The sequence below is a fragment of the Leptonychotes weddellii genome, chromosome 1 (assembly GCF_054177405.1).
Source record: "Leptonychotes weddellii isolate Sample4059 chromosome 1, ASM5417740v2, whole genome shotgun sequence".
Taxonomy (NCBI): Eukaryota; Metazoa; Chordata; class Mammalia; order Carnivora; family Phocidae; genus Leptonychotes; species Leptonychotes weddellii.
The window spans coordinates 85694064-85711969 of NC_138369.1; the positions used below are offsets into that span (position 1 = coordinate 85694064).

General features: G+C 37.0%; 2 protein-coding genes across 2 annotated transcripts in view; one reads left to right on the forward strand and one right to left on the reverse strand.

Moving 5' to 3' along the window:
- Window positions 1–10212, forward strand: part of LOC145722834 (sodium/hydrogen exchanger 9-like) — a 51034-nt gene extending 40822 nt beyond the window's left edge. Inside the window, exon 4 of the mRNA XM_081827481.1 lies at window positions 9949–10212. Coding sequence (XP_081683607.1) covers window positions 9949–9972 — 24 coding nt within the window. The 3' untranslated portion in view covers window positions 9973–10212. The remainder of the gene's footprint in view (window positions 1–9948) is intronic.
- SLC9A9 (solute carrier family 9 member A9) overlaps window positions 1–17906 on the reverse strand; it is a 510696-nt gene that overhangs the window by 315201 nt on the left and 177589 nt on the right. The gene's annotated exons all lie outside the window — the stretch shown is intronic.

Sequence of the window (17906 nt, forward strand, 5' to 3'; positions counted from 1 at the left end):
TTCTCTCTCTTGGATACATTTTTAAAATACCTCTACCTCAAATTGATTCAAAGATATATGATATTTAAAGATGCAAGATTTTTTCTTCTCGGTTATGCATCAGTAACACAACAAAGGTCAGCTTTGCTATGTTCTGCATATAATATGCTCATATATCTGACTACTTCTATCTGATTAGCCTCACTCACGGCCTTTTTCCAGATTTCAGTGTGTTTGTCCTTTTCAAAGCATCTTCTGCTGGGTTGGATCCCTGACTTTTTGAATTATTAACACCTGGCACAATGCCTCCCAGAAGTGAAAGAATAAAAGCAATGAATTATCCTGTGTGTCTCAAGGTCAGTCTATACACAACCTTGGCATCTGGGAAGTGAGGCAGGGAGGGGGATGAGAACCGAACATGGGCTCTCAGTCTGGGTCTGCTCGTGCACTTCTGGTATCTCCCTATACAAAAGATTCTTCTCTTAACTATTTTTTAAGGTTTTTTTAAAAAAACTTACTCATGTCGTAGGTGATTTCCTGGGCCATGATATAGATATACTTCATTAAAATGAAACTCTGGGATGTAGGCTAACAACTACCTACATCATTTGGTCTTGTTTTTCCTACTGTTTCTCGTCATTTACACCCACATACTGTATTTTATAGAGTTAAGCTATAAAGAGAAGATGAGAAGGAATTCGGTAAAGAAAGGTTTGTGTAGACTGCTTCTTTCTAAAGATTTTTAAGACAGTCTTCCCACATATTATGTCTTCCCTGGTTTAGTGCCACTTCCAGCAGGAGGGATGGACTGTGGACTGCCCATGGTTTAGCCCCTTCATTTCCTCATCGGAATCCCCGTCCCCAAAGACATGAGAAGGCGCCCTCAATACTCATTTGAGGAGAACTCAAATAAGTAAAACTCAGCCGAATTCACTGTAGGCTTTAGAGAGTTCTGAGCAGAGACCAGGAAAGAGGAAGTTTGGGGGTTGTGGTTTGCTTTCTTGTCAAGAGAGCATTCAGAATCTCAAGAGCTGAGTGAGACCAGGATGCCCAAGAGAGAGGCGTGAGGGGGTGAATCAAGTTCATTCATGAACACGGATAGTCTCAGCTTCCACTTCACAGCATCAGAATAATAGTACTCATCCCATAAGAGTACTCCCCAAAGAGCTGTTGATGAATGAATAGGACTGTTGTGAGGATCAAATGAATTTGTACCCATTTGTTTTTCAGACTGTTTTTGGCACTATATGCATGTCAGGTTTTGTTTGGGTTATCTTGTTGTTTTGGTTTGGTTTGGGGTGCTAGATTTAGGACTTATAATTGTATCTTGTAGTTCAAACTTCTGATCTATATTGGGACTCTCTTATTCTATGAAATCAAACTTAAAATGCTAAAAGAAGGCAGGTTGACATAGGCAACATCTGAATCATGTTATGGCAGTTTTTCAATGAATTTAGAGAGGAGCTACTAATCTGAATCTGGTTAGATCGGAAAACATGCAGTGAATAATACTTGTCTTAACAGAGCAATGAGAGGCCAGATCTGCCCTTTAGACTGCTGTCTGATCTGATTCTTGTCTCCCCTTTTTATGTGTTGCAACAACTATTTAGATAGTGTTTCTGAGATTTCTGATGAACTTGAGAATATGCATGAGCACTCTTCCATCTGGTCATTAAGGAGACACCTTGACTAGATAATATAACTTGAATATTTTACTACTCATGATAATTCACTAGCTGATTCGCCACTTCTTGTTTATTAGCCTCAGGTTTCTCAATTCCTCGAAGGCAGGTATTCATTCCCTTCCCCTCATGCAGTGCATGTTACCAACTCAATAAATGCAGGCTGCAATAAACCATAAATCTGAAGTGCAGCTGCCTTCCTGAGTTCTACAAACAGGGGATGCTCAGATTAGACTCCAGGCAAGCACAACTCCAGGTTCCTCATTTTTGCTCCTCCATCCTGGAGTTGGACGGGGGTCCGGGGGTGGGGGGTGTCATCATTTCCTCTTACTGACAATTCAAATCAAAGTCTTTGACAGACCTCGTTTTGACAGACAAATCTTTGACACACTTTTGCCAAATTTACTAGAAACACAGCATCAGATATAGTTTACAATCTTTCTAGTCCTCTGTGAATTCTTCACTTTTTAATGTTCATATCAACAACTTTATATAATACTTTATATATACTATACAAATTTATATAAATATAAAATCCTTTATAAAATACTGTGGCTTTTCAATCTCTCCCTAGAAACCTGGAACTATTCATAGGTCTTAGAGTCCTTGGAATTGAAAGCTATGACATCTATCTTCTTCTCTTTGTTAAAGTTTACTTTGAGTTTTCTTAAGACTTAAAAATCCTTGCTCTAATGTGCTCGGCTCACCCAAATATAAAACTATCCAACAAAACAGTATTGGATCCTTCCAAAATTCATTCACAGAGTCTGTCATAGGATGACACCCCCTAAACAAAATGTCATAATTCCCTTGTATTATCTAAAGCCCTAAAGAGGAATGTATGTCAAAAACAATTAAAACTTCTTTAGTAGAAATGGGGTCAAAATGTTTCAGATGAATTAAGAAATTCTCTATGTCTTTTCCATAAGCCAAGATGAATTTGGACTGCTTCTCCATCCTGTGTTTTTATAAAATAAAAAAGTGGTGTGTCTGTGTGTGTGTGTGTGTGTGTGTGTTAACTACCTCAGTGTTGTGATGCTGACTTCCTTCCAGGAAGGCATTTGCCACCCTGAAATGAGATGCTGTGATTCCTGCTCAAGAGGCTTGGTTGGGTCTCTGAACCTCGATAAGTTAGATTATCCAGGAGTCAGTGCACCTCATGTGCAAGCTCTGTCTCTTCCCTCCATGACCTTGGCTCTCTCTTCTTCATCTTTAAGATGCAGGCTTTTTTTTTTCTTTTTCTTTAGAGTTAATCCTCTTGCTGGCTTCATATTTCTATCTTTTCATGTTGTTGATTCTCCTGACTTATAAGTCATAAAGATCAACCAAAGTTAATAAACTCCTTATTCATGAAATAGTCCAACGCCTAGTACACAGTCTGTGCTTAAGAAATATTCGTTGGCTTTTCTTTCTTTTGATCTAGAGGGACAAAAAAAAAAAAAAACCTAGAGGTAAGTTAAAGTATAGAAGGCCCCTTCTTTTCCTTAGCCCCCTCCTCGCCAGGTTAGGATTTTCTACAAAATTCGATCATACGAAATTGCTATCATTTGATGGTTTGGACTTACAAAAATGGCAATTTTATATAAGTCAATCAATATCATGCTGCTAAGCAGCTGCATGTGCTGTTTATAAAAAGTTCTCACTCTCATTAGTAGGATGACCAACCAACAGTTTGCCTAGCAATGTGGGGGCCCTGGGATATGGGACTTCCAGTGCTAAAAGAGAAAAAGAGCCTAGAAAAGTGCTACTGGTTGGTCACACTACTCATCACATGGTACTAAAATTCTACTCTCTATGCTTTATTGTTTCTTAAATGTATTTAAAGAAAGTATCTAAAACATGATAATAATATAATAATTAGTAAGATTTATAGAAGGCTCACCATGTGCAGACACGCCAGTTAGTTTAATCCTTCCAATAATTCTATGAGGTAGGTTCTAGCCTGTCTCCATCTTACCAGTGGAGATTAAAGGGAGCACAGAAGAGCAAAGTAAATTGACCAAGGTCACGGAGCCAACAGCAGTGGAGCAGGAAGATGAACGTAAGGAATCCGGGTCCAAAGTTAGTGCTCGGAAAAGGAATACCAACTCCTCCCTTCCCTGAGTGCCCATAGTTTCTGCAACACCTGCCCATGGAAGTGGTTCCCGGAGGGATAGAAATAGAAATGTTTTTCTCTATTTCTCTCTAGCTTTAGTCTTCCTCCTTCTCCTCCTGCTCCCATATCCTGAGTATCTACTTTTATTACAGTCAGTTAGCCTTGGCCATCCACAGCCTAGCCCTGGCCTGGTGACATTCCTCTCACCTTGTCCCAGGTACACACTGCCCAGCTCTTGACATGAGGTGCCACTATCTTTCCTGCTAAGCCTGTCCCTAACCTCTGCCTGGACCACCACTCCCCACAAAAGAGTTTCATCTATGGCCCCGACTACCCTGCTCCCACTGCTGAGGTCCAGAGGGTCATGGGGCTAAGCATTGGGAGGTTGACCTGTAGTTAGATCTTGGAGGGTCTTGAGTCTTGAATGTCATCTGAAGCAGTTTGACTTTTATTTGGTAGACAGTAAGAAGCCAGCTAAGGTCCATAAGCAATGACATGACTACACCTACGTTTTCGAAAGATAAGATGGAAGATTGACTACAGCAAGGAGTCTAGAGGAGTGTCTTCATTATACGAGAGCTGACATAATTCTGAGGCAGTATTGCTAAACACGTACTGTGGGGCACCAAGGCAACTAGTCAATTAAATGAAAAACAAATCAGCCTAATTTAGTTACTTCAGCTTTCTGAGAATGTTTTCTGACTTTTATTCTCCTGAACCAGTAGAAAATTCTAACCATAAAGAAACAAAAACACACATTGTCAAGCTTTGTCACCTGTCAATTAAACGTTTTAGCCATGTGTTGGAACCTACCATGCTCCAATATACCAATGCATTCAGATAGAACAACAACATTTATTAATCTTATGGTAAAGCCTAGCAAGAAGCAGCTGGGAAACATTTCACACTATCTGTGAAAAATGGTAAAAGAAAAAAAAAAGGGGGTGATATTAAATCCAAGAAACAGAATTACAGGTACTGAAATTTGTTATCAAACTATCTTATCACTGTTCTCTCTATGCTTCTGGATTTGTATAAAATCACATGGAGGTAGTTTCAGAACTAGAGATAGAAAAACCTACTTTAAAATAAGAAAATATCTCCTCAAATAATCCTGATCCTTATTACCGGGAGAGTCTGCTTTTAAATGAATACAACAGTTATCTATGCACATGTCCATAGTTCCCCAGGGGTGCCCAAGCTCCCGCCCCAGCCAGAAGCTTGATATATATTTCAACACATAAAATAACATATACTTTGCCCTGAGACTTCCTTTTATGCCTTGCAAGTTCAAGATCCTTACAATGGCTGCCAGCTCCTAATATTTCAAAGACTGTCTACATTCATTATCTTTCAAAGCCCCAAACCCTGGCAAGGAAGAAAAATTGTTTTTGAATCTGCTTCAAGAATTAATATTAGAGAATAGGAGGTTTTCCTCTCAGCAAATTGAAGCTGAATAAATTGTTCTCTGTCTCCTTAGAAATGGAATTGATTGCTGGAGGTGAGTGCTGCTGTGAGAAAGCAGGGCGCAAGGCTAGGGAGGGGGCCCTGTGGGCGGAGGGGGCCTTTGTTCTCTGAAAATTATTGGCAGCTCTGTTTCTTTAAACCCGGTGTGGATGCTAAAATACAGGAAGTAAGTATATTAGCTTGGAGTTACGTTAAAGACAACTAGAATTGCTGGGCAATTACTGCCTCTTTTCTTTTATTCCTGCATTCCCACGGAGCAGCCTGCTCCTGAGCCTTCTTGGGCGGCCACTTGTCCTCCCTGCTATGACACAAGTGAATTGAAGTAGTCGTGTGCAGAGCTGCATGTGGCTTTTTCCCTTGAAACAAGACCACAAACCCAAGAGACTTTGCCTTGTGGTGCTTCTGGCATTTGCTTTGCCCACTCCCTGCCATAAACAAGCAGGGATCTGTGGTTTGAGGGTTTGGTATAGGTTCCCCCTGTGGATTTATTTTTTTTTTAAGATTTTATTTATTTATTTGACAGAGAGACACAGCGAGAGCAGGAACACAAGCGGCGGGAGTGGGAGAGGGAGAAGCAGGCTTCCCGCCGAGCAGGGAGCCTTATGCAGCGGGGCTCAGTCCCAGGACCCTGGGATCATGACCTGAGCCCAAGGCAGACACTTAACTGACTGAGCCACCCAGGTTCCCCCACCCCTCCACCCCCATGGATTTAAAACACCCATCAAACTACCTGCCAAAAGGTTTCGGTGATGGCCATGACTTCATTATTTTTTTTTTCTATTTATAAAAACAACATCATTCTTGTAGTAAATTAATAAATATAAAACAGAATCATGAGACTAAAAGAAAATCCTGCTGCCTAAAAGCAACCACCATAATTACTAATATTTTGGCATTTTTTTTCCTTCCATCTCTCTTAGCTATTTAAATTTAGTCAAGAAGAAAACTGTGTATACAATTTTGTATCCTGCACTGCCTACTTGACAGTTATAACCTCAGCATTTCCCATCAGTTATTTATTTATTTATTTATTTGGTCATGACTGGCCAAACAGATATATCTAGAGACCATCAACTTTTCTTCTCTTACAACCTGTGGATTTTTATCATTTCATTCTTTCTTATTTATGCATCAATTTAAATCAGACTCCACAGCAACTCATCTGTACTATCCAAATGAGAGGGTATGTTTTAAAGGGGCAAACTATTCCTTGGTACTCAGAGGCACAGAAAGATGCTCTAAGGTTGTGTTGATATTTGAATGCTAATTCCTAGCGTAAACGAAGAAATGATTCCCCAGGAGACTCACAGAGCAAAGAGAAGATTGTGGGAAGATTTAGAAGATAAAATTTATATACTACTTCAGCATTCTACAGAAAGCATCTTATTGATAGATGCCAGAGCCAAGTCCTTGCTTGTCACTTATTGGCTGTGAGATCTTGAATACATTAACCCCCTGAGCCACGGAGGCCTCATCTGCAAAATGGGAGAAATAATACTTATCTTACACAGGGATACTGTTTAGCATATAATTGATGCTTGCTGGATCTCTGTCCTTAGGATTCAAGAAGAGGTCTTTTCATAGGGAATCTGTGTGAATTTAAGTGATGGTTTATAAAAATTTTAAAAATGACATTTCCAAAAACCTTAAAAATGTGAGAGCCAGTTTCTAAATTAACTGCCTCCTCTTTTGGCCAGCATTTTGTAAAGCAGATAGCCCATATTTTGCCTCGGCTGACAATTTCTGTTGACATCTGTTTGGCGTGCAGGGTACTTGTTCGTCTTCGTCAAGTATGGAGGTAGATTTTTAAGAGATCTAATTCCATGAATTGTTCATAATGATGAGCACTCTGGAAAGACCATACATTTAGTGTAGATACACTAAATTCTGGGGGCTCATTTCAAAATATAAGTGCACAAACTGAATTTAGTTCTGTCAGGCTTTTTCAAAACGACTATGTAGATGTAAAGAAGCAACATGGTCACCACACATTTGTCCCTGTTTTATCAAGGTGACCCCCTTTGTCCTCTTCTGTGCATTCTGCAGTCTCACCCTCCCTTGATCGAGACAAGTGAGGCCATCAGTTGGATGGGGACTCTATTAACCTTGATCTCCCATCTCATTTCAGCCTCTACCCTTTTCCTCTCCTGTGTCAGCAGAGACTCGGGTCATCCTCCCACCCCTTTGTGTCCTCAACCTCTCAATCCCTTCTAACTGTTTCTCCTCACACAATTGTTCACTGTAGGCAATGGATACATTCCTCAAACCTCCTCTTCAGTTAATTTCTCTGACACAGTCAGTCCTTTCCTGATCCTGGTCTTCCCTTCTCAGTCTTCCATTTGCTCTGCTTTAGCCTCGAAGTCTACTTCAGAAAGGACACCAAAATCATGTCTTTCCAGCCTACCCAGGAAATCTAACATTACCACTAGAATTCATCACTTGACTTGGGTAAAAGAGACATCTGTATTCAACTCTTTCTTCTTTCTATATAGCTTATGTGGCAGAACTAAAAATATGTCTGCCATGAATATTTCGTTCCTGTCTCATTGCCTTCTTACCTTAGGTATACACAATGTTGTCATATAGCATATTATATACAAATATGCTAGACATCGAAGGGATTACAGAAAAATGAAATGATAACAATTACCCTTCATTGAGCCCAGCATGTTTGCTGGAAGGTTACATAATGACAACCTTGCACAGTAGGTATTAAATTCCCCAGTTTTACATGGAATGATATTGAGGCTTCTAGCTCTCAAGTGCACACATCTTGCAACCAAAGAGCTGGGATTTAAGCAGTGTCTTTCTAACTCAACACTTGCTTTTCATCACTCAGCACTAAGTATATGCTAACAGCGTAAGAGAGTGGCAATTACTGGGGTTAGCTTTGAGTTTTGATAAAATGAATTATATAGTTTTTAAAATCTGTTCATTTATTTTTCTAAAAACTAAGAAAAATATGAAGTTCTGCAAAGTTTTAGAGTTTTGTAAAAGGTAAAAACAAGACACTCTTATCTATATTTTTCATTTCAGTTTACAAATCATTTTTTCCTACCTTACAAAATCATGTAACTTAAAAGCAAAGACAAGCATTATTTTGTGAAAAATATGAAAATATATTCAGAAAAGTAAAATATTGGCCTTTTGCTAGTCATTCCTAAGACCTGTGGACTAGGGATTTCTCCATAGTTCAGGAGGTGCTGAGCTGTGTCTCCCTGACAGCTTGTTAGTTATTGACATTTTCTCTTTTATTCTCCATGGAATTCTGGGACTGGGCAAAACCCCGTCACATAGCCCCCATATGAAAATAAGCAATGATCTGAAAACACATGAAATCTGAGCAGGCCTAACGGACACCTGAAAAAATGCTCAACATCACTCGGCATCAGCGAAATACAAATCAAAACCATAATGAGATACCACCTCACACCAATCAGAATGGCTAAAATTAACAACTCAGGAAACAACAAATGTTAATGAGGATGAGGAGAAAGGGGAATCCTCTTATACTGTTGGTGGGAATGCAAACTGGTACAGTCACTCTGGAAAACAGTATGGAGGTTCCTCAAAAAGTTGAAAATAGAGCTACCCTATGACTCAGCAATTGCTACACCAGGTATTTATCCCAAAGATACAAATGTCATAATCTGAAGAGGCACATGCACCCCAATGTTTATAGCAGCAATGACCACAATAACCAAACTATGGAAAGAGCCCAGATGTCCATCGACAGATGAATGGATAAAAAAGATGTGGTATATATGTACAATGGAATATTACTCAGCCATCAGTAAAGATGAATACTTACAATTTACATTGATGGGGATGGAACTGGAGGGTATTATGCTGAGCGAAATAAGTCAATCAGAGAAAGACAACTATCATATGATCTTATTCATATGTGGAATATAAGAAACAGCACAGAGGATCATAGGGGAAGGGACGGAAAATGGAATGGAAAGAAATCAGAGAGGGAAATAAACCATGAGAGACTCTTAACTATAGGAAACAAACAGGTTTGCTGGAGGTGAGGTGAGTGGGAGGATGGGATAATTGGGTGATGGACATTGAGAAGAGCTCGTGATGTGAACACTGGGTGTTATATGCAACTGATCAATTATTGAACTCTACATCTGACACTAATGATGTATTATTATGTTGGCTAATTGAATTTAAATAAAAAGAGAAAACACTTCTATCTTCATGAAAGAAGATGTTGAAAGAAAGAAGAAAGAAAGAAAAGAAAGAAAGAAAGAAGAAAGAAAAAGAAAGAAAGAAAGAAAGAAAGAAAGAAAGAAAGAAAGAAAGAAAAAGAAAGAAAGGAATCTGAGCAAGCCTAATGAGAATCAGAAGGTGTGTGTGTTAATGAGGGTCAGACAGTAGTCCTAATGAGAGACTAAACAGACTCTGTCTCTGCTTTCTATTACCCTTTCTGTATTTTTCAGGGCAATGTTTTAGGGTGTTTTACAAAAATTTTAAGCATATTTCCACTTACACTTTCTTATATCTTTATAGACTTCTAATATAGTGAATATAATGGCATGAAGTGGCAAGGTTGTATCATAGTGTAGGTAGATACATGGGGCAGTGTTAAAGTACCATGAGGAAATCCTTGGTAGATCTGGTTGTTTCTATGCCATCCCAAAGTTGCCCAATCTCTCCTGATCTTGGAAGCTGGTCATATTTGGTAGGACTACTAGATGGTTCAGGTCTTTCTCCTAGGTCAGAGAAGACAAGAAGAGATGATATGTGATGACTCAAATGAACTGACAACACAACATGGAGGTGAAGTTTGTGGCTGTTTCCAAAATCAATGGAAAAGAAAGCTGGGGTCAATTAAATGCCTGCCATGGCTATAGAAGGAAGAAGTTGTGGTGCCCACATTAGGTTTTGGCCATTTCTGTATAACAAAACTATAAATCCTTCTATTTGATTATTAATTCTTTGAAGATAAGAATTGTGTTTTCATGGAGCACTGGGTGTTATGCACAAACAATGAATCATGGAACACTTCATCTAGAACTAATGATGTAATGTATGGGGATTAACATAAGAATAAAAAAAAAAAAAAAGAATTGTGTTTTACTTCTTATTGTATCCCCAAGTGGATAAGATAGTCTTAACACAAGGTAAACAGTCAACCAACATTTGGAAATAAATGGGAATTGAACTAAAGAATACAAATAATGATTTTAAACTGCTTTCAATTCTGATTTATGGACTAGATTTGGCTAGTAAATAGCTCCTAAATGAGAGTCACTATATCTACAGTATCTCAGAAAACAGATAGGTTTTAGGTGGGGAAAGATGTATCGCCAGAGAAATTTAACAATCGGGCTTAACCTCATGAGAGTTTGTGGTTTACATTTATATTGCCTGGGATATCCAAAAGACCCAATCTTAAAAGTAAACTTAAAACCCAGTCTTAAATTGGAAATATCTTTGGAACAACTGGCAAAAACAAAGATAAAGCATCTTTGGGAGGCTACCCTCCAGGCCAAGGCCACAAAAGTGTCATCTCTGCTAAAGCTCCACCAACATTAGTTCACAGTTCAAAATTAAAAATACACAAGGAAGCAAACCACCATAAAAGACAAGAGAGATAACAAACAACAGAATTAGAACCCAAGATTTTCATATAATGACTAATTAAAGTTTATAAAATATATATTTAAAATAATTAAAGAAAAGAAAAATGTAAGTAAAAATAGAAGATGGGAATATAAATTATTAAAATAAGGAAGGGGCAAACAGACCAAAGGATTTTACATTCTCGTAAGGAAGTATTTACAGTAATTCACTTTATACAAAATATGTGTGTTGTAATAGAATGCATAACTTCCAACCCAGTGGAGAAATAAACAACAACAAAAAAAAGTCAACCAATAAAAAAGGAAACAGGAAATGAGAACAACAACAACAACAAAACCCCAAAGCATAGAAAAGGCCGGGTAATTTGAAAGTAGATAAAAAAAAATAATTCAGTTACATTAATAGTAAACAAAACTGTAATAGAAAAATTAATTCAGTTACATTAATAGTAAACAAAATTATAAATGGGCTAAGCTCATGAGTTAAAAAGGAGAGACTGTCAGATTTAAATTTTTTAATGTATTGAAGTATAATATACACAAAGGAAAATGCATATAAGTGCACAGCTTGCTGAATTTTCATGAACTGAAAACTGTGTAAACAGTACCCAGGTCAAGAAACATTACCAGCACCTTAGAAGCTTCTTTCATGCCCCTTTCAGCCACCCCTGCTCTCCCCAGTAGAATAACCACTATCTTGACTCTAACTGGCATAGATTATTTTTTTTAGGCCAGATTAGATTAAAGATGTAAATATGAAAGACAAAACTCACAGTTTTCAGAAGACAGTCTTTATGATCTCAGAGTTTGGAAAGACTTCTAAAGCACAAAAAATATATAAAGGAAAAGATTAATCAATTTGACTACACTGAAGAACTTTGTTCATCAAAAGACATCATAAAAACAATAAAAAGTCCAGTCACAAACAAGAGAAAATATTTGCAATTTGTCATATAACTGCCAAAGGATTGGTATCCAGAATATATAAAGAATTCCTACAAACCCAAAAGAAAAAGATAAGCTATTCATTAACTTGAAAAACAGACAAAGACATTACCAGATATTTAATACAAGAGGAAATCTTAATAGCCATCAATATATCACAAAATGTTCAACATTCCCTATATTCACATAGGGAATTCAAATTAAAACCACAATTAGCAGATAAGGGAAAAAATGAAATATGGGTATAGTAGTTAAGAGCACAGACTCTGGAGTCATACTAGCTGGGTTCAAATCCCAGACCCACATACCTGTTGTATGCTCTTAGGCAAATTACAACATTTCTTTGGGCTTTGGTTTCCTCATTTATAAAATGAGGCTAACAGTTCTTTCTACCCCTTGGAGGCATTAACCTTATTAGGAGCAATCTAATTCTTCCATTTGTTCCGGCCAAAATCTTACATCACCTTTGACTCTATCTTTGATCCTTCAGCAAATCCTCTGACTTCTACTCTCAAAATATATACAGAATTTTATTTCTTCTCACCAGCCCCACTGCAACCACTTCAGTCCAGGTTCACCATCATCTCCCACCTGGACTATTACAATAACCTTCTAATTAGCCTTTCTACTTCAGCACTGGCCTCTGTAGGCTATTTGCAACACAGCAGCCATAATCATGATGTTAAACCATAATCAGACCATGTCACTCTATTCCTTAAACCGCTCGAATGCCTTCCCATCTTCCCCAGTAAAAGCCAGAATCCTCTGAGTCCTGCAAGTTCCTAGATTGCCTAGCTCCTGGTTTTCACTCTAATATCTTCTTCCACTCTGCTTTTCTGCTCCAGCCACACTGGGTTCAGAGCCTTTGTGTTGCTGCTTGCTGTAATTGGAATTCTCCTCTTCCAGATGTCTACCTGGCTTGCTTCTTCACTTTTTGTCTAATGTTTTTACTTAAAAACCTTTTCTCAGTGATAGCTTCATTGGACACTACCCAAAATTTCAACACCCCTTGTTATTTTTTATATCCCTTTCTGCTTTGTTTTTTTTTAACCTTTGCTCTTATCACCAATATACTATACATTTTAATTATTTATCTTGTTTACTGTCTCCTCTACAGAATTTATGTTCCAAAAGGCAAGGATTTTTGTCAGCTTTGTTCATTATTGCATCTCTAGTACCTAGAACAGTGGCTGGCACATAACAGGTCCTCACTAGCTTTTTTTGAATGACTAAATAAATAAATGAATGTCAAGTTTGGCAAAAGTGTGGAGCAACTGGAACATTTACATAGTGCTGGTGGGAGTGTCAATTTGAGCAACAGTGAGAAATAACTCGACGGTGTCCAGTAAAGCTAAAGATGAATGTGCCTTCCAATCCAGCAGTTCCACTTCTGGTAGATACTCTCTAGCTAAATGCTAGAGAGAATAGTCAAAACTCCACTATTTGTAATAACAAAGAATTGAAAATGTCATCAACAGTAGAATAGCATTTCCATTTTTTTCCCTCATATAGCGTGGAAAATGAATGAATCAGAACTATGGGAAAACAAAATAAATGAATCTCAAGAACAAAATATTGAGCAATATTTGCAACATGATTTTATTTATATAAATTTTAAAAACATAACAACCAAATAATATATGTTCAGAGATACCAAGATATGCAATGAAAGTATAAAGAAAATCAAGGCGATAAAGGATACAAATCTTAGGATAGTGATTACCACAGAAGCAGAAAGGAAGGGACTGGATCACAAAGGAGCACAGAGCAACTTTGAAATGTAAAGGTTTTTATCTTTCTCTTCATCTATATGGGAAGTGTGTAGATATGTTATTTATTTTTATATTTCATAGTTATAAGTATTCCATAATGTCTTACTCAATATATAACAAAAATAATGTTAAGCAAAAATCCAAGGAAAATATTTAAAGAAATGGATAGCCTATTCATTGAACAGCAATTCCAGTGGTCAATAAACATGAGAAATTGCTCAAACTGATTATTAATCAAGGGCTACAAATTAAAATAATAATAAGATAATATGAGATTGACAAAAATTTTAAAAGTTGATCAGATTAGGTGTTCAGGAGATATTAGAGAAACAGATATTCCAATAAACTGCTCATGAAAAGGTAAAATGATATACTCATTCAGAGGGCAATCTTATAATATCTGTTAAATTAATGTTTAAACCTACCACCAATAAATTTCAAAACAATGCCTTTTTCTTCTTCAATATATTTTTAAAATAATACCATTTACAACATATACAAAAATAATATTTTTGTGAGTATATCTTTATAGATAAAAATATACTACATGGGATGGGAGAGAGAGGGGCCAAGAGGAGTGGTCTTTACCATCTGTAATGTTTTAATTTTTTTAAGTATATTTATGTATTGCTTATTTTTTTAAAGATTTTATTTATTTATCTTGAGAGTGTGCACATGAGTTGTGGGTGGGGGAGAGGAGCAGAGGGAGAAGCAGACTCCCCACTGAGCAGAGAGCCTGAATCAAGGCTTGATCCCAGGACCCTGGGATCATGACCTGAGCCAAAGGCAGACACTCAACCAACTGAGCCACCCAGGCACCTGTATTGCTTGTTTAATCATAATTAATTTTAAAAATTTTTTGGTATGCTAATTAAATGTAGTATTTAAATGAAATTAGCATTTATGTCCTTTAATGTTTATATTAAAAATTAAAAAGGACTTAAATTTAATGTTATGGTACTAAGTTAGGAGGTTATGAAAAGAGCAAGCAGAATAAACCCAAAGAATCAGAATTAATTTTAAAAGTTTTTGGTATGCTAATTAAATGTAGTATTTAAATGAAATTAAAGCACTTATGTCCTTTAATGTTTATATTAAAAATTAAAAAGGACTTAAATTTAATGTTATGGTGCCGTTAGGAGGTTATGAAAGGAGCAAGCAGAATAAACCCAAAGAATAAAATTAAGTAAAAAAAAATAAAGGTAAAAGCAGAAAAATACTACAATAGAGGGGAATCAACAAAGCCAAAAGTTGTTTCTTTGAAAACAGGAATAAAATAGACAATTTTGATAAGACAAAAAGAGAGCAAATATAAATAAGGTTAGAAGAGAAAAATAGGACATAACCACAGGTGCTGTGAAGGATAAAAATTTAAGAACAATGTCATGCACAATTGATGCAAATAAATCTTAGATAAAATGGACAATTTCCTAGGAACAAATAACTTATCAAAACTATCTGATAAAAAAATTGAATAGACCTATAATCATTAAAGAAATTTAATTAGTAGCTAAAAATCCATTCATCAAAGAACACAAGGCCCAGATTGTTTTATAGGTGAGTTCTATCTAATTTTCAAGGAATAGATCACCTGATTTTATACAAACCTTTCAAGAAAAAAGATAGAAGAATGCTCCCCCAAATTATTTCATGAAGCTCCTCTAATATTCCTGAAATCAGAACTTGTCAGTGGCAGTAATAAAAATGAAATGTATATGCCAGTTTCACTTATGAACATAGATACAAAGATTATGAACAAAATATTATCAAGCCAATTTCATCAGTGTAAAAAAAAAGTACATTATGACTGAACTGGGTTTATCCTAGGGATGCAAGCATACTCTAATAATTGAATATTGTAAGTATAATTTACCACATTAACAAATGAAAATATATCTCAGTAGATATAGAAAAAGCATTGACTATGACAGATTCAACACATAGGTTATAAAAATTCTTGGCAAAGTATAGAAGGGAAGGACTTCCTTTATCTGATAGAAACTATTAAAAACCCATAGACAACATCATACATGGTGGTGAACCTTTAGAAGTATAATTCCTTTTAAATCATTTAAGATTCTCCTTTTGATATGTTTTGATTGTTTTCCATATTTTTTTAAGCAGTGAACATCCCTATATAAATCTATGTATACTTGTCATGTTATTTCTGTAGGATAAATTCCAAGAGGTGGAGTTGCTCAGATCAAAGTTTTATGTACTATAAATTTTATTATATTTTCCTAAATTTCCATATACAAAAGTTGTACAAACTTACAGTGACACAAAGCACCAGGAATTCCCCTTTTATGCATTTTACTCATTCAACACATTACGATATGCTAAGGTCTCTGCTGGGAGTTGGTGTTCACTGGCAAATACCACAAATGTGGTCAGTGCCCTTCTGGAGCATACAGATTAGTTTTGAGGTCATCTGTATATCTTCCTTAAGAAATTGCCTGTTTGAGCTCCTGGGTGGCTCAGTCGTTAGGTGTCTGCCTTCAGCTCAGGTCATGATTCCAGAGTCCTGGGATCAAGCCCCGCATCGGGCTCCCTGCTTGGTAGGAAGCCTGCTTTTCCCTCTCCCACTTTCCCTGCTTATGTTCCCTCACTAGCCGTCTCTCTCTCTGTCAAATAAATAAATAAAATCTTAAAAAAAAAAAAAGAAAGAAATTGCCTGTTCATGACTTTTCTCACTTTTCTGAGTAATCAGTTTGACTCACCAGAGGACAAGATTCTAGGATATTCAGAATCTGAAAGATAAGGGGTTCAAGGAATAAGATCTTGTTCATAGAGTAACTTTGTTTTCCAAATCAGAAATAGAACAAATGGTGGAAAAGAACAATTGTACTTAGATGGGACAAAAGAACAAAGTATCTGAAAATAGGTTAGTCCCCCAAAATCTGAAATGTACAACTTTTTCACCCATGGAAAGGGGAGGAAGTGCCATACACAGAGAGGCTGAGGGCATAGGCCACAGACTACATCATTTCCCTAGTTTTGTCTTGAGCAGGCCCTACAGTACTCCTGATCGGGGCTGTAATTAAACTCAAATTAAACTCAGAAACCTCTATAGAGGAGAACCCTCAATACCATTTATCATTCTCAATCAGCAACTTTTAACTTAAATAATAATACAAAAATCAGGGGCATGAGTGTGGCTCAGTCAGTTAAGTGTCTGCTCTTGGTTTCAGCTCAGGTCCTGATCTCAGGGTGGTGAGCTCAAGCCCCATGTCAGGCTCCATGCTCAGTGAAGAGTCTGCTTGAGATTCTTTCCCCCTTCTACTCCCTCCCCCTCTGCTCCACCCCCATTTGTGTGCTCTCTTTCTCTCTCTAAAATAAAAATAATAAAATCTTAAAATAATAATAATAATACAAAAATCAGTGCTAATAAGATAGCAAACTAGCTTCAGCCACTGGCTCTTTCTTCCCAAATCAAACCTAGAGAAACTACATAATTGAGAGGAAACATAGACCTGAAAAAGTTATAAAAACTATAGGAACACCTGGAGAGACCAGAGGTGGTCTTAAAGTGGTATGGAGGATGGACAGCAGCAAGAAGCAGGAATGGGAAGAAAGATTCTTTTAGAGATTTTAACTTCTAAGTTAACCTCTTTTCCTAATTTTTGGGGTGGTCTTCACCCCCCTCATTTCAACAGTCTAGGGCATCCACTGTGGAATTAGCATCTGGGCAGTAAAGAAATTGATGAAGTTGCAGGATGACCAGTTGCCCTGCCCTTGGGCATCCTCTTCTCCATCTCCTGTGCCTCCACATCCCCAGGCTGATGAAAGATACCTGAGAGATTACCTCTTCCCAGTTCTAAATATTTAAGGGTAAATCTCTGACAAAGAAATTGCCAGAAGAGTGAACCCAAATCAATTTTTTGGGGTGATCAAAAATTTGATGATGCTGACAGCTTTCTCGACCCTGGCATTTATCCCCTCCTATCTCCTAAAAATCACTAAAGGGACACTTCAGTGTGTGTATGGGCCTTTCCTTTTAATATTGGCAAACAAGATTGATCCCGGGAAAATATGAGCTCACAGGCCAAAATAACAATATACGCCATGAGTACAACTACTATAAAACAGAGACCAAAATCTGGACATAGGCCACATCAAGCAAAATTATTGAGATAGACCAAGAATTTTAAATAGTCATAATTAGTATCCTTAAAGAGATGAAGGAGAATATTAGTAACATGAAGCAAGCACAAGAGGTTGTAGGAAGAACCAAAAGGAAATATCAAATACAAAAAAAAAAATGTTGAAATAGAGAAGGAACAAACACTACTTTTATCCAACACAAAATCAGAATCAGTCAATTAATGGAAAATCAGTTAAAGCAAGGAATCATTAAAAAAAAATAACACGA